Consider the following 21,991-nt stretch of genomic DNA (forward strand, 5'->3'; position numbering starts at 1 on the left):
TACAAAGCCCATGCCTACCACATAGTACAAGTTTATATGCCAACTAGCTCCGCAGATGACGAAGAAATTGAAGAAATGTATGATGAGATAAAGAAATTATTCAGGTAGTGAAGGGAGATGAAAATTTAAGTCATAGGTGACTGGAATTCCATAGTAAAATACAGGGAGCGAAAGGCTATTTACAATTTGTTCAGAAAGCAGATGGCAGTTATAAGAGTCGAGGGACATGAAAGGGAAGCAGTGGTTGGGAAGGGAGTGAGACAGGGTTGTAGCCTGTCCCTGATGTTATTCAATCTGTATATTGAGCAAGCAGTGAAGGAAACAAAACAAAAATTTGGAATACGTATTAAAATCCATGGAGAAGAAATAAAAACTTTGAGGTTCGCCGATGACATTGTAATTCTGTCAGAGACAGCAAAGGACCTGGAAGAGTAGTTGAACGGAATGGATAGTGTCTTGAAAGGAGGATATGAGATGAACATCAACAAAAGCAAAACGAGGGTAATGGAATGTAGTCAAATTAAGTCGGGTGATGCTGAGGGAATTAGATTAGGAAATGAGACATTTAAAGTAGTAAAGGAGTTTCGCTATTTGGGGAGCAAAATAACTGATGATTCTCGGAGTAGAGAGGATATAAAATGTAGACTGGCAATGGCAAGGAAAGCGTTTCTGAAGAAGAGAAATTTGTTAACATCGAGTATAGATTTAAGTGTCAGGAAGTCATTTCTGAAAGTATTTGTATGGAGTGTAGCCATGTATGGAAGTGAAACATGGACGATAAATAGTTTGGACAAGAAGAGAATAGAAGCTTTCCAAATGTGGTGCTACAGAAGAATGCTGAAGATTAGATGGGTAGATCACATAACTAATGAGGAAGTACTGAATAGGATTGGGGAGAAGAGAAGTTTGTGGCACTACTTGACCAGAAGAAGGGATCGGTTGGTAGGACATGTTCTGAGGCATCAAGGGATCACCAATTTAGTATTGGAGGGCAGCGTGGAGGGTAAAAATCGTAGATGGAGACTAAGAGATGAATACACTAAGCAGATTCTGAAGGATGTAGGTTGCAGTAGTTACTGGGAGATGAAGCAGCTTGCACAGGATAAGTAGCATGGAGAGCTGCATCAAACCAGTCTCAGGACTGAAGACCACAACAACAACAACACGAAAGTTGTGAACAAATTAATGAGGATTTGCAGAAAATAAATTCATGGTGTAATGACTGACAGCTATCTCTCAATATTAGTAAGTGCAACCTACTGTGTATAACAAGGCGAAAATCCCCATTAATGTAAGAGTACAAAATAAATTCCCAGTCTTTGGAAGCGGTAACAGCTGTCTAATATCTGGGTGTGACTGTTCAAAATGATCTCAAATGGAATGATCAGATTACACAACTAATGGGCAAGGCGAATCCTAGATTGTGGTTTATTGGTAGAATCCTGAAGCGATGCAGTACTTCAACAAAGAAACTTGCATACAATATGTTAGTTTGTCCAGTCTTAGAGTATTGTTGGTCTGTATGGGACCCTTAGCAGTTGGGTCTGATTCAAGAGATTGAGAAGGTCCAAAGAAGAGTGACAAGATGCGTGACTGGTACATTTAGCTATTGCAAGAGTGTTAAAAATCTCATTGAAAGTTTGAAGTGGGACTCACTTGCAGATAGACGACACACTAAACAGAAAGGGTTGCTCACTAAATTCCGAAATCCAATCTTCACCAAGGATGTAGATCATATATTATTACAACCAGCTTTCATATTGAACAATGATTACCATTCAAAGATAAGGGAAATTAGAGCTTGCACTGAGGCATTCAGGCAGTAGTTTTTCCCTTACGCGATCGGCGAGTTTAACAGAGGGGGCGAAATATGACTTTGGTACAAATTGTGTCCTCTGCCACACACCGCTTGGTGGCTAGCGGAGTATGTATGTAGATGAAGATGTAGATATAGATGCAGTCTGATGATGAGGTGTGCGCCAAATTTGAGTGGCGAGGTGTAGATTTCGTTTGCCGTGTCCACCAGGGTGCTAGGTATAATCAGGTTGCCATCTGTGCCTTCATCTTGGCCTTCGAGGGTGGTATATTACTTGAGAAGGTCAAAGTGATGGTCTACCACAGTGATGTAAAGACCTATATCCCTCTCTCAATGTGGTGCTTTAAATGCTGGAAGTTCAGCTGTATGTCATCCCGCTGTACTTCTAGCGTCACATGTTGAGATTGCGGATGCCTATCACATCCAAATACTCCATGTGCCCCGCCTCCCATCTGTGTGAATTGTGGAGAGCACCATTCGCCTTACTCACCAGACTGCAGGATTCTCTAGAAAGAAAAGAAAATCATAGATTACAAGACCCTGGACTAACTGACCTACACTGAGGCTAAGAGGAAATTTGAGCTCCTACATCCTGTATGCACGACATCATCTTATGTTGCCGCTACAACAGTTCTAGCCCCATCAGCTCCACCAACCTCAGTCACCTCTCAGAGCTGGAAGACTACACCCACCCCCTTGATGGTGGGAGGGGGGGGGGGGGGCGGGGGCAGGGGCACTTTCCTCCATGTTGCCCCTGCACCATCTAATTCAGGAGCAACACTCCACTAGCCATCGGGGATGTCCATCCCCACTTCAAGCTGGAGAAGTGTACAACTTCTTTGGCTCCTCTTGCTAGGAATGAGTCTCTTGGGTCACTCCCTTCCCCAGTTTTTGCTAGTGGGAAAGATGACACCCGCCAGTGGCTGAGGAGCCCAAAAGCAGCTGATCGTAGGGCTTCACACTCATCCTCAGTCCCGGAGACTGAATCAGTGAAGTCTTCCCAGCCAGGGAAACCCAAGGAACAATGAGAGAAACCCAAAAAGATCCCCAAGACCAAGGAACTTCTGATGGCACCCACACCACCACTACCTCCAAGCTCTGTGTCTGTGGATGAGGTGGAGATTCTGGCATCCACTGAGGACCTATATCTCGCTGGACCCTCAGACACAATGGATATAGACTGCTCAGGTAATAAGTTGGTGGCAGCAGGTGACCCTGAGGTGTAAACTGCCTAATTGAATTCTCCATGTCTTCCCAGTCTCACGATGACGTCGTCCTCCAGTAGAATTGTGGCGTTTTTTTCCACTGCATGGCTGAGCTATGGCAACTGTTAAGCTTTACATCTGCTTTCTGCATTACTCTACAGGAAACCTGGTTCCCAGTAATGCGGACTCCTGCCCTCCACAGCTATAAGGGATATTACAGGAACCATAGCGACCGTAATCGAGTGTCAGGTGGAGTTCGCATTTATGTACTAAATTCAGTCTGTAGTGAAACTGTGCCCCTTCAAACCCCTCTTGAAGCTGTGGCTGTCAGAATAAGGACAACACAGGAAATAACTGTCTGCAAAGTATATCTTCCTCCAGATGGTGCAGTACCCCTGAATGTATTAGCTGAACTGATTGATCAACTCCCAAAACCGTTCCTACTTTTTGGAGACATTAATGCCCATAACCCCCTTGTCGGGTGGCATTGTGATTTCTGGCCGAGGCAGAGGTGTCGAAACTTTAGTGTCTGAGTTTGACTTCTGCCTCTTAAATACTGGGGCTGCCACACATTTCAGTGTGGCTCATGGTAATTACTTGGTCATTGATTTATGAATTTGCAGCCCAATCAATTTGCAGTTGAGGACTTGTCCCCTCTATCCACTGGAGAGCACATGACGACCTGTGTGGTAGTGACCACTTAACCATCAGGCGCATGGACACTTGCCCAGATGGGCTTTAAGCAAGGCGGACTGGTAAACTTTCACCTCTGCTGTCACCATTGAATCTTCCCCACCCGGTAACATCAATGTTATGGTTGAGCAGGTGACTACAACAATAGTTTCTGTGGCAGAAAACACGATCCCTCGCTCTTTAGGGTGCCCCTCACAAAAGGCAGCCCCTTGGTGGTCGCTGGACGTTGCTGAAGCAATTAAGGAGTGTCGGCAAACTCTACAGCGCCATAAGTGGCACCCTTCCCTGGAGCACTTCATAGCCTTTAAACAGCTCCGTGCCCACATTCGCCAACTTGTCAGACAGCAGAAGCAGGAGTGTTGGGAGAGATACGTCTCGACCATTGGGTGCCATATGTCACCTTCCCAAGCCTGGGCAAAGATCAAACGTGTTTTGGGTACCAGACCCTAACAGGTGTTCGTGTTGTTAATATAAATGGCGTGTTATCTATTGACACAAACACAATTGCTGAGCACTATGCTTTCGGCGTTTTGCACTCTCAAACGGCGGCTTGAAGGAAAAGTCCTCTCATTCAGTACCTGCCACAGTGAATCCTATAAGTCCCCATTTATAGAGTGGGAGCTCCTCAGTGCTGTAGCACATTGCCATGACACAGCTCCTGGGACAGATCGTATCCACAGTCAGATGATTAAACATCTCTCATCTGATTACAAGCAACATCTTCAACCGGATCTGGTGTGAAGGCGTCTTCCCATCACAATGGTGGGAGAGCACCATCATTCCTGTGCTCAAATCCTGTAAAAACCCACTTGATGTGGATAGATATTGGCCCATCAGCCTCACCAACATTCTTCGTAAGCTGCTGGAATGTATGGTGTGTTGATGGTTGGGTTGGGTCCTGGAGTCACTTGGCCTACTGGCTCCATATCAGGGTGGCTTCCGCCACAATCATTCTCCCACTAGTGATATTGTGTCACTCGAGTCTGCCATCCAAACAGCCTTTTCCAGACACCAACACCTGGTTGTTGTCTTTTTTGAATTACAAAAAGCGCATGACACTACTTGGTGACATCATACTCTTGCCACATTATACGAGTGAGGTCTCCGAGGCCCACTACTGATTTTTCTCCAAACTTTGCCGCTTCGCACTTTCCGTGTCCAAGTTGGTGCCTCCCATAGTTCCCACTCCCCACCCCGCCACCACCCTTCCCCCCTCCATATTCAGGAGAATGAGGTCCCACAGGGCTCTGTATTGAGTGTATCTCTATTTTTAGTGGCCATTAATGGTCTAGCAGCAGTTGTAGGGCCATACTTCTCACCTTCTCTGTTTGCGGACGACTTCTGCATTTCGTACTGCTCCACCAGGACTGGTGTTGCTGAGCGGTGCCTACAGGAAGCCATCCACAAGATGCAGTCGTATCCTCTAGTCCACGGTTTCCAGTTTTTGGATGCAAAGTCTGTCGTCCGTTCATCCAGAACCAGAACCTTAATGACTATCCACTCACTGTAGTGAATACATATCGATTCTTAGGACTGGTCTTTGACTCTTGATTGACTTGGCTTCCCCACCTTCGTAAGCTTAATTGGAACTGCTGGCAGCACCTCAAAGCCCTCTGCTTCCTGAGCAACACCAACTGGGATGCAGATTGCTCTAAGCTGCTGCAGCTCTACAGAGCCTCTATTCAATCCCGCCTTGACTATGCGAGTCTGGTTTATGGTTCAGCGGCGCCCTCAGCATTGCATTTACTCGACTCAGTGCACCACTGTGGCGTTCGACTAGTGATAGGAGCTTTTAGGACAAGTCTGGTGACCAGCGTCCTGGTGGAGACTAGAATCCCTCCATTGCAGGTTAGGCGTGCACAGCTGCTGGGCAGTTACATTGCACACGTATGTAGTTCTCCTGTGCAGCTGAATTCCCGTCTCCTTTTCCCACCCATGGTGGTTCATCTCCCACATCGGCAGCCCAAGTCAGGGCTTCCAGTTACAGTTCTTTCCAAACTGGAGTCCTTGCCTTTACTACCTATACTTGAAGTCCATCCGTGTACGTCTCCATGGTGTACACCTAGGCTGCGGTTTTGTCTGGTCCTTTCACATGACCCTAAGGACTCAGTTAACCCCGCGGCTCTCCGCTGCCACTTCCTTTAGATTCTTCACGTGTACCAAGGCCATGAAGTTGCTTACCGACAGCCCGATGGCTGATCATCACATCGGCTTCACGTATGTCCATGGAGGACATATTAAACAGCATTCCTTGCTCGATGGCTGCAGTGACTTCACTGCGGAGCTGGTGGTTATATACCGTGTTCTTGAGCACATCCGTTTGTACCCTGGGGAGTAGTTTCTTCTGTGTACTGACTCCTTGAGCAGCCTACAAGCTATTGACCAGTACTACCCTCGTCGTCCTTTGGTAGCGACCATCCAGGAGTTCATCTATGCCCTGGAACGGTCCAGTCATTCAGTGGTGTTTGTCGGGACCCCAGGTCACGTTGGCATCCCAGGCAACGAACTTGCCGACAGGTCGGGCAAACAGGCTACATGGAAACCTCGTATGGAGATTGGCTCCTCTGCAACTGACCTGCGTACAGTACTATGCCGCAAGGGTTTGCGGCTTCGGGAGACAGAATGGCATAACCTCAGTACGCACTACAAACTGTGCGCCATTAAGGAGACTATGAATGTGTGGAAGACCTCCATCTGGGCCTCTCGCAGGGCCTCTGTGGTTCTCTGTCGGTTCTGCATTGGCCATGCTTGGGTGACACAGAGCTACCTCCTGCACTGTGATGACCCACCTCAGTGTCTGTGTGGCACACAGCTGACAGTGGCCCGTATCTCGGTGAGCTGTCCTTCTTTGGTTGCCCTGAGATGGACTCTTTAGTTACCGGACTCAATGCCATTAATTTTAGCTGACAACACTTCATCGGCTAATTTAGTTTTACATTTTATGCGTGACAGTGGGTTTATACATTCTGTGTAAGTTTTAACGCATGTTCTTTGTCCCTTCGTGTTCTCCACTCTGATGCTTTTAGGCTGGATGTTTTAATGTGTCGCAGAGTGGCTGGCTTTTCCTTTTATTCTGATGGTCGGCCAGCCACTGTCATCCGCTCTCTTGTTTTATCCCTTCTACCTGTTTCTTGCTTCTCTCTGGGGTCTTCTTTTTCTGTTTTGTCCATCGTAGTGTTGGTTGTCCTGTAGTTCTTCTGGTTCTTTCTTTTTCCTGTTATTGTGCTGTATGTCTCGTTTCTTTTTTTCCTTCCCTTGTGCAATTATTTTACTGAGTGCAAGATACCAATGACCTCACAGTTTGGTGCCCCCCCCCCCCTCCCCTCCGTCTTTTAAACCAACCAACCAAACAAACAAACAAACAACTAACCAACCAACCAACCAACCAACCAACCATTCACCACCATCGCCAAATGTCATGCTATAAATAATCTGGAGACGGCCACGTTCTGACCGAAACTGGTAACTGTTATAAATAAATGTTTTATTGTGGTGAAGACTGTTATTAATCAATTTTTAGACAGTCATAAATTTCTCCTTGGACTCCTAATTTAGGGTGGTAACAAATGATAACATGACAGACACTTGCAAGATTGACAGAATTCACAAGGCATGTTTCAATACATTTCCTTTCAGTTTTATAGGTATATGTAGAGTATAAATATATTTAAGTAAGCATAAGGGAGATCCTGGTACTTTACAGGAGGAAAGTATCGTGGGGAAAAAGAGAACAAATATTTATGGATATAAGAAGCGCTTAGTCACTGATGGACACATCACAAAATGATGGAAGAGTTCAAAGTTAGGAGAGGTGAGAGACTTATGATCTGATAAACTAAATCTTTTTTGTTAATGGGGTGAATCCATAAACACAATTTCTGCTTCAAGTCTAAAATGCAGACCTAAGGAACTGGTACACTAATCTCATGCTATCACTATCAAGTTTTGAAAATATTTGTGCCTGTAACATTGCTTGTGCTGGTAAACGTGAATTTTTAGTAAAATTTTTCAGGCCCTTTCTTGGTAATCTTTTCACTTGCTGTTAAACATTTACTACAGCTTTGCTTTTAATATAACAAATAAAAACCTCTCTCATCCTCAGCTAGGTTTGTGTATAAACTGTAAATAGCATTTTTTTAAACCTGCTGCTTCTAAAAAGGTGCCACCAATCATTCAGTTGCACTGTTCTTTGTCTACATAAACTACGTAAGGTGATAAACATGTAATTACTATATGAATTTATAATCTGTCTCCTCTGCCACACAGAAGATGTAAAGACGTAATACAATGACTGCAGACTGTAATTTTATGTATCATTTTTTCATATGTGAAAATAAGGTAAACATGTGCCATTTTAAATTGTTTAGAACAAATACCCTTGTTCTGTTGGTAACAATTGTGTAATTTTGCATCAATAACTGCATACTTCCCTATGATAAACACTGTTCTTTGTTACTGAAATATTTCCAGTGACAAATCCTAAACATCAATTCACTTTTAAGCCTATATATCCAAATAATCATTTACTGTTAACAGCTTTTTATGTGAAATCTTATATACCTTGTTTCACAGTACATGTAATTTGCTGAATTATCATTATTCTATGTTAGGTACATGAAGAGCAGTTCTTACAATGTTCCCTGCCTGACACTCTGTGCTGTACTCCTGTCTATGCTTTTCTCCATGGGTGAAGCCATGCCTGTTACACATCTTGGTAAGTTCTGTCCAGAATGAATCATCATTCAGTGATAGTAACAGATTGTCTATTGGTGTAGAAGGTATTTATTATCACACATATGTGCAAAGAGATTGCTTGATAAGATATCTCTTTGCTTAAGGAAGGGTTGCAGACTTACTGGTATGTATGAGATTATAAAAGATCTAATAAAGACTAAATTATTGAAATTAAAATAACATATTTATTGCAAATCCTGTATAGTGTTTTTAGTTCCAGAAGTTTTGGTCTACAATTTCAACTTAATTTCTCAGAAGTACATGAAAGCTGAATATGAACATTTAATGCTTCCATTCATAAAGAAATATATTATTTGCTCATACAACTAATGCGACATTCAGATTTGTTCAAAATTTGTTAATTATACATAATGTTAAAACTTAAGGTTTTGGGACCAAAAAATTGTGAATGGCAATGCAACAAATATGTTTAGCAATATCATTTATCTTTGTACTTATGAAATAAGCACAGAAGAGGGACAAATTATTTCAAATATATATATAGCTTCATAAACCACTGTGATACACTGTGCTGCTATGTGACCATGTTTATGCATAACATGGACATGATATTTAGCATGTATTTTTCTTTTAATGCAGGTTCTTGTAGGAGAAAATTTTTTAAGTATCCCATGAATGTGAAAATTTACATGGCAACATGCTCCAACAAACCTCTTTGATTTTGTAACTTTATAAAAATATCATTATTTTACCTTATGCATTTTACCCTACTCAAAGCAGAGTGGTTAACCCGAAAATAAATTCTTCATCCAATGTAATTTTGTCACATTTCAGAAATAATTATTGTTTTTTAGTTTTTTGAAGAATTTAGCATTATTACATGTTCTGTCATGATACACATAAAGTCATATGCCAAATAAGATTTTGTGAAGAAGTACATATTACAGCTAACTAGAAAAACATCTTTAGTAAAAGAAATTTTCAATATTATTCTTCTTTGTTTTACAGTTACAGTGGTTTTAAACAATTCATCTTGCAGTCACTGGCCGTCAGCTAAATGTGATGCTCTAGCTGTCTGGTGATTAGCCACTCTCAGTGATGTAAACACAGCTGTGTTGTTCCAATCCCCAATCATTCTACATGAAAAAGAACAACCATTCTATAATTACTTTCTTAATAATGGGAAAAAAGTTCCTTAACTATGTTCTATAAGCAAACATTTAATATGACTCAAGTGACAAATTTAGCAGTGTAATTTAAAATTGTTAGACACCAAAGCATAACACTGATGACCTGCCAGGGCATGTTGTCTTTTATAATATATTTCAGTGAACTGTGATCTGCCACTTTTACTTGAAACATAACTATTACAAAAAAAAGTGTAAATGGGGAGTGCCATATGAGATTTTCCTTTTTTATGTCAGAAAAGGAAAACAAGAGTAATGACAAATGAGAAGGTGAAGAAGTAGACTCAGTCATCTAATTGGAAATTATGTTTTACTAAAAATATAGATTATACCATTATGAAACCCAGCATACTTTTAAATAAAACCATTCTGTCTCTATATTCTTTCTTTATTTGCCATTGGCATAACATAAGACGAAGAAAACAGCATTGGGGAATTATCATAAAAAATCATACTTTTACTGCAATTTAACTTCAATATGAAATGGATAATGCTATATCTGCCCCCCACAGCTGCACTGGTGTGTAGATGCAGATTGTTTTTCCATGAAGGCAGGAGCTGCGAACCCTAATGTGAACATAGCCCAATGCGTGTCGACCTGTTTGCTCTATGAGGATAATTCAGATTGTCACAGAGACATTGATTTAGTACAATTTTTGACAATATGTGTATGATCTAGCATAAAATTCTACATCAGATCACACCAGGGAATGTGGCAAAACTGTATTTCCAAATATTGTGTTATTATCTGTGCACTACATTTATAAACATGTCAAAAGTGAAAGGTGCTTCAATGTATCTAATGGGAAATTCAGCTCTGAAAACTATGTAATTACAAGGAGACAAAGTGGCTTGTCAGCACTTACCTACAAAAAGCAAAATTCTAAGTAATACTGAGAGAGAGAGAGAGAGAGAGAGAGAGAGAGAGAGAGAGAGAGAGTGAGAGTGAGAGTGAGTACCCTAACTATTAGGTCCTTCCTCAGGGAGGAAAGAGGCATAGGTTTAAAAGGAGGGACAGATTTCTCGGGCTTCAGAATGAGAGGAACCTATTTATCTGAGGGTGAAGCAAGTACCTCTCTTACATTATTAAGGAAAACTTTAAATGTTTAGATTTAGATACTTGTATTTGAGCTTGTGTGTGTAAGTGTCTCACATAACCTACAGTATTTGTATTTGGAACCACATGTCCCTCACAAGCAGGTCTCCGTCATCCTGGAGTCTGAGCAACCTACCTTCTTTTCTGACTTTCTACAATGTATCCAGCTTTCCTCCCCGAGGAATCACCTAATAGTTCCAAAAGCGAAACCTATGGAAAGAAATAGGCTGAAATGGTTTGGAAGAATGGGAAAAGAAGTACTACCTTGAAAAAGCTCTAAAATGGATGGAATCTGGAAATACACAAACAAGGGAGGGGGGGGGGGGGGGGGCAATGAAGGATGATGAGAGGAAATGCTGAACCATAGTCTGGGGGATAAAAGAGAAGATTGGAAGAAGCGTTGTGAATTTCTGCATAAGCACAAGTTTTTCAGAAAAAAATGGGGGGGTCTATTGACTGTAATTACTGTATTTACAATTTTACTCCCTGAAAGTAAGTGATTGACCACCCATTCTGTGTAGTAAAAGTTACACCAGTCATTGTATGCACAATGATATTAACCACAGATTATTATGAAACATGTTTGAAGTGTAGCCCATCTTATTTGGTCTAAGCATTACACCAGCTTCACAAAGTTTAGAGCAGAGGTTTAAATACGAGTAGTTCCTAACTCCAGTTTCTCATCCAAACTAGATAAATGCATAGTAAATTATTTTCATTGCAGTATGGTGCACAAGTAAAATTTCCAGTTTATTGCAGATCAAGAATAGGGAAACAGCAACTTTCCAAGTCTTGAAGTCAGTGGAGGCAGCAGCTGAGGTATGTTGGCAGTGTCCACTGGTCTGCAAAGCCAGGTTCAAACTTCAAACCAGGCAGACCCACCTGATGATACATGACAGTCTTTAATAGCTGCAAGTAATATCGCTCCCACTGAAGGGAGTATTACATGATGATATGCCACAGATAAAATGGATATAGTGCAGCTGTCATCTGTTGGTAGAACTGGTGGAGCTAAGAGAATTCGCAGATGCATCATCTGCACACATAAATAGTAGTTTGACTGCCATGAAAACACGCATGTGCAGTAGACAGGAATTGCATGTCTGTGCCCAGAAAGGGGTATCAGTGTGTGCTTTCTGATTGATGTTGTTCATGGCTTACTGTTGTTTATAGTTGTGGTAAGCTGCTAATTTCAGGTTGTCATCATGGAGATTTTGTGCAGTGAATAAATTTTCATAAACGCAGTAGTTAAACAAAAGCATTTGTTTTGCTGGTAGACTTTCTTTGATACAAGCTCATTGCACAAGTTGGTACAAGTATACAGGGTGTCCCATTTAGCTTGACCACCCTAAGTAACTGTTTGTCAGATGCAAACTATAAAATGTTTCAAGCAAATGTTCTTTAGTCATCAGAGGGACATCGATCAGCATGATTGCCTCCATTGTAGTTTTGTTTTTTACAAAGATATAAACAGTGGTATGACTTTTTTAAATGGAACCCTGTATTTTTTACTTGGTAATTCACCTCCTGTCTTAAATACCTAGTCAAAAATGTATCACAGTGTACCATTCACTGAAACACAACATTATTAATTACATAACACAACATTGACGTTGAGCCCGGGATCATAAACTAGTCCATGTGCTGTAGTTGTCAGAAAACAAATGAAAACCAAGTAAAAACATAACACAAAAGTGACTGACTCTCCTTTACCATTGCCTAGGAGTAGAACATTCAAAGGTGCTCAAAGTGGTGACCCTGGACACTAATACACTGGTGCACTCATTGAGTGAAAGAATTATTTACTGCTTCCATTGCCGCCTGCTGAAGAAAATTACAAGCAAGCATGATACATTCCTTCATGTCCTTTGGAGTTGTTGGAATATCGCGATAGACAACATCTTTAATGCATCCCCAAAGAAAAATGTCCAGAGGATTTAAAACAGGAGACCTGGTAGGCCAAGCAACTATTCCTCCTTGACCAATCCATCTGGCAGGATACCTTCAGTTCAGAACATGACGTGCATGCAAGGCATTATGTGCTGGACATGCATCGTATTGATACCACATAAGCATTCTAGTTCTTAGCAGCACTTCATCCAGAAGAGGAGGAAGAATTGGTCTGAGGAAGTTGGTATACACTGTACTGTTTAGATTACCATTGATGATATAAGGGCCAATAATTGTAGTACCAAGCATCTCACATCAGGCGTTAACTCTCCATTGACGCTGATGTTCCACCTGTGTAAGCCATCGTGGGTTGTCGTCAAACCAATAATGCATATTCCTTGTATTTACCTTGAGAAGGTTTGAGAAGGAACATTCATCGGCAAATAGAACATTCTTGATGTAGGTGTACATGATAAGGATGGAACTGGTGAAGTGTAAGAATGCAATGTACACTGGTTTTAGGAATTCCAATCTCGTGTTCAAGCTGTCATATGCTCACATGTGGATTCATAGCAACGGAAGTGAGAACAGTAACTTTGGCAGTTTTGTCTGTGCGAGTGCTATGATGATTGCATTGTCATGGGTTGAAACTTCCCATTCCTGAATCGTCACAACAAGACAAGAAAACATCCTTCGGGAAGGTGGATTCTTGTCAGGATATCGCTCTCTGTACAGTTCCACTGCCTACGTAGCATTTTGCCTACCTTCAACAACAACAATAAAAGAAGCATTATATCGATGCAGTTTGTAGGAAGGACAGCCTTTATTGTATGCCTACTCTACACAACAGTATTTAAAAGGACTAAACTACTGTACTAAATGTTCCTGTACATAAGAAAAGAGTATTGCAGTTACTGTTCTGCTAACTTACATTCCCCGTAGATGAGTAGCATATCTACCTTCTCTTCATTGGTGTACATTCTACTCACTCAACTCTTCAACTGATAATGGTTCATGGAATGACAGGTGTGCATTCTACTTATGTTTACATTTGTCCTCTGTCAACATCAGATGTGTTCCATTACTCCAAATACCTGCACTAAGTGCTGCAAATGTCAGTGTTGTGATATGCAAATAATGACATTGTGTTTCAGTGAATGGTACACTGTGATACAGTTTTGAATTGGTCATTAGGAGAGGAAATGAACTACCAAATAAAAAATACAGGGTGCCATTTAAAAAAGTCATACCACTGTTCATATCTATGTAAAAGAGAGAGAGAGAGAGAGAGAGAGAGAGAGAGAGAGAGAGAGAGAGAGAGAGAGAGAGAGACCTACAACGAAGGCAATCATGCTGACTAATGTCCCCCTGACAGCTAAAGAACATTTGCTTGAAACATTTTGTTACTTGCATCTGAACAGTCCCTCAGGGTGGTCAAGATAAATGGGACACCCTGAATAGTCCACATTTGAAAATATAACACTAGTTCGTCGTTAAGTATTGGCCTGCTAAAGTGTTGAAATTTTAGTCTGACATCCATAATAACTTTGGAAAATAATAGTCTGTGGCTAAACGTTAGACACTGAAAATATACACCATTTACCAGGAAATGTAATGTGGTTACCAGCGTGCAATACAACGGGACACTATTTTATCTGTGATATGGGGGTAGTACAATCACAAAATGCGTAAACATGTGGTTTAATTATTATTTTTGAGAAGGGGAAATTGTTTCCCTCATTACTGTGTCACTTGGACAAATTCCATCCACTATCATAGACAACAGCTTATCAAAACAAACTACATTCACTATCGTGAAGTTCTGAAATTCCTTCAGATCTTCAGGCCTTAGTTCCTTCGTTAATAGGAAATACACTCCTGGAAATGGAAAAAAGAACACATTGACACCGGTGTGTCAGACCCACCATACTTGCTCCGGACACTGCGAGAGGGCTGTACAAGCAATGATCACACGCACGGCACAGTGTACACACCAGGAACCGCGGTGTTGGCCGTCGAATGGCGCTAGCTGCGCAGCATTTGTGCACCGCCGCTGTCAGTGTCAGCCAGTTTGCCATGGCATACGGAGCTCCATCGCAGTCTTTAACACTGGTAACATGCCGCGACAGCGTGGACGTGAACCGTATGTGCAGTTGACGGACTTTGAGCGAGGGCGTATAGTGGGCATGCGGGAGGCCGGGTGCACGTACCGCCGAATTGCTCAACACGTGGGGCGTGAGGTCTCCACAGTACATCGATGTTGTCGCCTGTGGTTGGCGGAAGGTGCACGTGCCCGTCGACCTGGGACCGGACCGCAGCGACGCACGGATGCACGCCAGGACCGTAGGACCCTACGCAGTGCCGTAGGGGACCGCACCGCCATTTCCCAGCAAATTAGGGACACTGTTGCTCCTGGGGTATCGGCGAGGACCATTCGCAACCGTCGCGATGAAGCTGGGCTACGGTCCCACACACCGTTAGGGCGTCTTCCGCTCACGCCCCAACATCGTGCAGCCCGCCTCCAGTGGTGTCGCGACAGGCGTGAATGAAGGGACAAATGGAGACGTGTCGTCTTCAGCGATGAGAGTCGCTTCTGCCTTGGTGCCAATGATGGTCGTATGCGTGTTTGGCGCCGTGCAGGTGAGCCCCACAATCAGGACTGCATACGACCGAGGCACATAGGCTCAACACCCGGCATCATGGTTTGGGGAGCGATCTCCTACACTGGCCGTACACCTCTGGTGATTGTCGAGGGGACACTAAATAGTGCGCAGTACATCCAAACCGTCATCGAACCCATCGTTCTAGCATTCCTAGACCGGCAAGGGAACTTGCTGTTCCAACAGGACAATGCACGTCCGCATGTATCCCGTGCCACCCAACGTGCTCAGAAGGTGTAAGTCAACTACCCTGGCCAGCAAGATCTCCGGATCTGTCCCCCATTGAACATGTTTGGGACTGGATGAAGCATTGTCTCACGCGGTCTGCATGTCCAGCACGAACGCTGGTCCAACTGAGGCGCCAGGTGGAAATGGCATGGCAAGCCGTTCCACAGGACTACATCCAGCAGCTCTACGGTCGTCTCCATGGGAGAATAGCAGCCTGCATTGCTGCAAAAGGTGGATATACACTGTACTAGTGCTGACATTGTGCATGCTCTGTTGCCTGTGTCTATGTGCCTGTGGTTCTGTCAGTGTGATCATTTGATGTATCTGACTCCAGGAATGTATCAATAAAGTTTCCCCTTCCTGGGACAATGAATTCACGGTGTTCTTATTTCAATTTCCAGGAGTGTATATGCTCCTGCCTTCTCCCCTTCTTCCCAGCCAGATCAAACCCAACAATTGCTAGCTTTTTGGCATCATTGAGCCCTAATCCTAAGGGTTACAGACACTGCCCAAGCAATAGCTCCAAAAACAACTGTGTCCTCCATGTGGAGAATGCTGTGTAAATGGAAATTAATTCAGAACAGTAATAACATAACTCAGTGATAGTTACATACGAGAACAACAATCATTAGCAAATAGGAATCTTAAGCTCTCAAAAAAAATTTATTTGGAGTGAACAACTTTATAAGAAATGAAACAATGGGAACTCCAAGTTGGATATCAACCATATTAGGAAAAGCATAGTGCTACTCGCCATGAAGATGACCCGTTGAGTTATAGACAGGAACAATGAAAAGACAGTTATACATTACATTTTTGGCAAAAGCCTTCTTCACCACACACACACACACACACACACACACACACACACACACACACACACAAAGCACACCTTAGGCTGGAGTATGGCAGGGAAGGGGGAGGGATAGCAGGGTACAGGTGACGGGTGGTGGAGCACTGTTTGGTGGGGTGTGAAGGGACTAGACGGTGGCCTGAGGAGATTGACCCATGCAACATTGGGAGTTGGGGAATGGGGGGGAAAAACAGGGATGGAAAAGAAGAGGAAGGAAAGGATGGACAGGTAAAGTGGCAGAGGGTGGCACACAATGAGGGCGAAAGGATGTGAAATGGGTTGGAATAATAGCACAGAAGGGGCATAAATGATTGGGGGTCGGGGGGAGGTGATATGGGGACAATAGGTTACTACAGGTTGAGTAGTAAGCTATCCTTTTCCTAGTATTGTTTATAAGAAATCAGACAACCCTCACACAGTTCTGTGCATTATTGCCATATAGTGCATGTGTGCAGATTCATATTATGAATATCCTGTGTGTGTTGTGTAATAAGTTGACATAAACCAGTCTGCAGTTCCAAACAAGTATGGTTGGGTCACTACTCCACAGGTGCACATCTTAGGTGGACCATGTAATGCAGGCTTGAGGGTACCATTCAGGCTGGACAAGTGGCTGGAGTAGGCTGCAAGTGTCATTTAATGCAAATGACATTGAAATTTGCTTGCTGGTTGCAGTCATAGTTGATTTTGTTGTTGACCCATGCACATATCAAGTATTTCCACTACTGATGGGTGGTAGCCTTGGAAGACAATCACTCTGGAAGATGCTTAACATGACCATGTCTAATAAACTGAGCATAAACTGTGACACCAGGACAATAGTGGCTGAGGTGGGGAAAAGAAGTTTAAGGCATTGGATGTAGTAAATAGTACAGTATCCTTGGCTGGCAACCAAAGAGAATATCTGATAGACTGGTGTTAGGTGTAGTCTGCTAAGTGTTAGTGCTACATTGGAATCTACCTCACTCACAGCTTTATATGCTGGCTTCTTGAAGATCCACTCCATCTGTTCAGTGTTACTACTAAATTGTGGCAAGCTGAACGAATGATAGGTTCTTAGTTTGCTGAAGTAATCTATGTGGCGAGTTGTTGGGAAGGGGGGGACCATTGTCTACATTATTGGTTTTTGGAGAGCCCTTAAAGGGCCATCATTTTTCTACAATCATTTAGTGTTACATGTGCTGTAGTGGATACAGTGTTCATGACATAAAAGTAATTCAATAAAGCATTAATGATGAATTACATTGTCACGTAGATAAAATTACACACAAATAATTCACTTAAGCTCACAACAATGTGTTGAAAGACACTGTAATGTGAAAGCAACAACCAAGATGGGAACTCTACACTGTCTTTCAAAAAACACACAATTGTTTACCCCCACATGAAGGGAATGATTTGCAAGAATTTACTTGTAATGTAGGATTCTTTTTGTAATACTGTGAATAGTGTACAAAAATTTTGTGGGGAGGGTACCGGCAGGGTACGTGGAATAGTTGTGGATGTGTGGTTGCATGTCCTAATTGTTTGTGAATTGTCTGTCTCTGTTGTTATAATACAGAATTAAAGTGTGTGTCATTTTCAGTTTGTGAACACAACCTTGTGAACTACCAGTACTAAAATATTTTTATTTGTTCACAGAACACTTGGGTAAGGAATTTGTGCTGTTTCTGTTGAATATTGTGGAGAACCCTCCAGAAACAGATGTTGAGGAAAAACTACCTGACATGATGGTGAATGTTCTGTTGTCTTACAATCTCCAGTTCTCCAACTCAGATGAAAACATTCTGCTAAAGGCACTTTCAGAGCTTCCTGTTGCAAAGACTTTTACAGAAAAGATTCTCTTTCTACTTAATAGGGAAGGTATTTATCTGACTTATGTCATTTTGTTGAAATTAATTTATTTTATGTTTTATGTTAACTGAGTGCATGAAAGAAATATTAAGAACATTAACTCTGTATATCTTAAACAATTCTGAGATTACAATTTATAATTGCCACGGTGGTATCAGCAATATGAAAACTGAATAGTAACTCTTGTCTTGAATCAAACATCTCTCTGTGAGAACCTCATCAATATTGTAATAATAGAAAATGAAAATATGACAAAAGTAAAGAACTTATTATTCAGAGCTGTGTACCAATAATGACATACTAGATGGAAAAACTAACAATGTTCATGTAAGATTCTGTGTCAAAAGTTCTCGCTAACAACAATACATCAATAATAATAATAATAATAACAAAGACCTGGTTAGGTGTGAATTAGTTGTTGACACATTTCAGACTTAAAAATTAGAACTTCAAAAAAGGAAATAAACTAGACCAAACTATCTACGTGATCAGGTTCTGTGTGTTATACTGCAGTAAAACAAATCTGTGTACTCACCTATACTGTACTCAAGTAAGTTAAGATCCATCCCAACTCCTCTGTTTCTATGCAGCAACACTTACTAACTTCCTAGAAAACCTGTCACTTAAACATTCTTCTGTATGCAACGCCATTTATTCTCTTCTGTGTGTAAACCCTTTCATCAAATGTCATCCTGTTCCGCTGTAACACTCACTAATTTCGAAAGAACCATTTGTCACCCAGTATAGGGTTTACATGTTTTATTTATCAGGATATTTCTTTACCGTCACTGATGATATAAATCGTATTTCTTTACCACTTTTTGTTCTAGACAGTTCTTTTAGCTCACTGTGCGTGTTCCAGCAAAGTGATGCAGTGGTGCAAGTGTCTCTACTGTACTTGGATTTGGGAGCACCACACTGTGTGATCACACAGATTTAGGTGTACTGCAGTCTCCCTAAATCACTTAAGCCCAATGCCTGGATAATTCCTTTGATAAAGATGTAGCTGATTTCCTTCCAAATCTGGACTTGAGCTCCATCACTAATGACACATGTTGCGTGGGCCTTTAATCCTTAATCTTTCATATCTCAATCTAATAGATTGCTTACATGTGCAGTTTTGAACATCTCCCTGACTGTGCTTTATTAATTTCAGTTCCATTTCAATCTAAAATTGACTTTTTAGTTATGTCATGTACCTTATTTAATTCTTGCAAGTATGCTATTTGTTTGTTTTTTAGGTGGAGTTCTTTTAGACATGTCCTTTCTTCTATTACTGTCATTTATTTTCTTCTCAGTTTTTTCTCAAGCTTCAAAAGAAGAAATATTTGGGCTGAAAAAGTGTGAGATTGTCCTTAAACTTCTGTATGTTTTCCTATATGTATTTTAATTTTTGTCTTTTCATTTCTTATGTTTATGTAATTGTTAGACCAGTATAATTTTGTTTGGTGTTCTTTTTGCAGAGGACCCTGTGCGCGTATTTGAACATCAGCCAGCTCCTCCACACTCAGTACTTAAGTTGTTTAAAGATCTTTTCAGTCTTGAAGTGACAGCAGCACTTTTTTACACAAATGATGTTAAAGTTCTTATTGATATAATTGTACGGCAGTTGGCAGATCTTTCACCTGGTGAAAAGGTCAGTTATCATATCTACTACTTTCTTTTAGTGATAGATGAACTATGCCCAACCACTGTACATTATAGATGTAAGAATTCTCATCATTGTGACCATTTACATTTACATAGAGAGTAATCTGAAAACAGAGCATACAGTACAGGGATTGTTCACTACTGGATCAGTACAATCTCCTTGAGCATTGTGTCATACTGTAATGATTCATTCTTTGATGTAATTAATTTTTTTCTGGGATAATGGTCTTTACATGAGATATTGCGAACCTTGTGCTGATTAATACATGGCTGATGCAGAAAGCCCACATTATTTAATAAAATATTTCCTTGTGTTGTAATAGGGACAGTAAAAATTTTGTTGAAATATTATATGATCATACTATAATGTATAGCTTCAAGATTCAGATTTAAAGATGTGTCAGATTTAAAAGATATACAAAAAATTATGACAAGCGACCACTTAGCTGCGGATAAATGATAGTTAGTGCCTATACAGAAGGATGTCATCACCAGTTAAAAATGGCTCTAACCTCATTTAAAAAACCATTACTTACGGGGTCTCAACATTTGGAAAGGGCTACTTGTATGTAAAAGTGGAAACAGTTACTAGAACAACTCATAAAAGATGAAATGGCAATAGAGTTCAACAGAGTAGGCGCATTTTGTTTGTATGATTCAGGATGTTTAATTTTGTATAGAGGAGTGACAGTAATGTTGTTTTTGTTTCTTTTCTTCAGCATCGCCATCAATATTTGCAACTATGTAGACTTGTGATGCGGAATACAGCGTATGAACAACACCACCACCGACTGGATGACATTCGTAAATGCTTTACTCGCATCTTTTGTGAAGAGTCAGATCTGAGCTGTGATGACCAACAACTTGTGAGAGACATCTCCAATGAATTTCCCCAGTATTTTAAGGCGTAATGTATACTTTTTTTAAAGAAACATCATTTCTGCAAGTTGTGCCAAATATGCATAATTAATTGCTGGTATTTACATTTTCACAATGAAAGTAGCTAGTTATACATCAGCTGTGACAGGGGCAGCTCATTAGGATGGGCTTTGGCACATTTTTAAATATTTGATTCTGTCCATGTCTTCCATTACGATCTAAAAATAGTATGCATTATTCTATTTCAATTCAGAAGACTACTATTGCAGTATCCTCAATTGCACAGTTTAGTGTGTAATTATAGAAAGACTATTTGAAACTATAGATCTAAATATTTTTTGTGTGCCTTCAGTCTGATATTTGTGATTCCAAATCACATATGTTAGTAAAAAGTATTTTATAGATACTTAAATCTATGTCGCTGCCAGGTAGTCATATTATTGTCTGTGATCCAATATCTTTGAGGTACAAATGAAGGTCTTAGTAACATTTTCAGCACTAGGTAGCAATGAATCTGTTTTTAATAATTAATTCTTTTGTCTCTGATATGCAAGTTCTTTATAAAAACCTAAATTTTGTCCTTTATTGTATTTGAAACTGTGAATGAATATGCAAACATTGTGAACTTATAAGAATGAATATCTAAATGTTATGTTTTAATTGCTGATTTCGAGGAATTGTTTCATTAGGTAAGTACCTTTGTGATGCTCATTATTTTCCTGCTTGATACCAAAATGGTGCTGAAGAATGTCTGTCCCACATGGCTGTGGAAAATTTCCATAAAATAACTGCATTTGAATAGGACCTAGATGTTTAAGCGTACTACATGGCAACACATTTTTTGAACAATTATTTGACTTTTACATAATAGATAAGTAGAAGATGGTTTTTTCATATATATATATATGCATTGAATATATAAAGTAAATTTGAGCCCAAAGAATTTAAATCAGACACACACCTGCAGAATGCTGTGTATGAAATTTTTAGAACTTTTATGAGGAATTTATTTATTTAATTTCTAGTCTTTGTAACAAGGTTAATGAATAAATAATTGTTTTGAAAAATGAAGGAAAACAAGACTGATTGATTACTTGGTGTGGTTGTCAGATATGTTTTCCCCTGTTTAGCTCCCACCTGTTCCATGTACATATTATTTTGGAAGGGTATGTACCTTGGCGACTCAGTGGTCAAGTGCCGAACTATGGGGTCATGGGTGTGATTCCTGATCAGTCCTATGATTTTTTAAATCTCTTTTTCACTGCTGGCATTGTTTCTTAATATT

General features: G+C 40.9%; 1 protein-coding gene across 3 annotated transcripts in view; it reads left to right on the forward strand.

Annotated features, from left to right (window-relative positions):
- Positions 1–21,786, forward strand: part of LOC126334819 (NCK-interacting protein with SH3 domain) — an 88,694-nt gene extending 66,908 nt beyond the window's left edge. For all 3 annotated transcript variants that reach the window (XM_049997476.1, XM_049997466.1, XM_049997485.1), the window contains 4 exons: positions 8,325–8,428; positions 17,965–18,186; positions 19,641–19,813; positions 20,547–21,786. In XM_049997476.1, coding sequence (XP_049853433.1) covers positions 8,325–8,428; positions 17,965–18,186; positions 19,641–19,813; positions 20,547–20,738 — 691 coding nt within the window. In that variant the 3' untranslated portion in view covers positions 20,739–21,786. The remainder of the gene's footprint in view (positions 1–8,324; positions 8,429–17,964; positions 18,187–19,640; positions 19,814–20,546) is intronic.
- Positions 21,787–21,991: the final 205 nt, after the last annotated feature.

This window comes from Schistocerca gregaria, chromosome 1 (assembly GCF_023897955.1).
Source record: "Schistocerca gregaria isolate iqSchGreg1 chromosome 1, iqSchGreg1.2, whole genome shotgun sequence".
Lineage (NCBI taxonomy): Eukaryota > Metazoa > Arthropoda > Insecta > Orthoptera > Acrididae > Schistocerca > Schistocerca gregaria.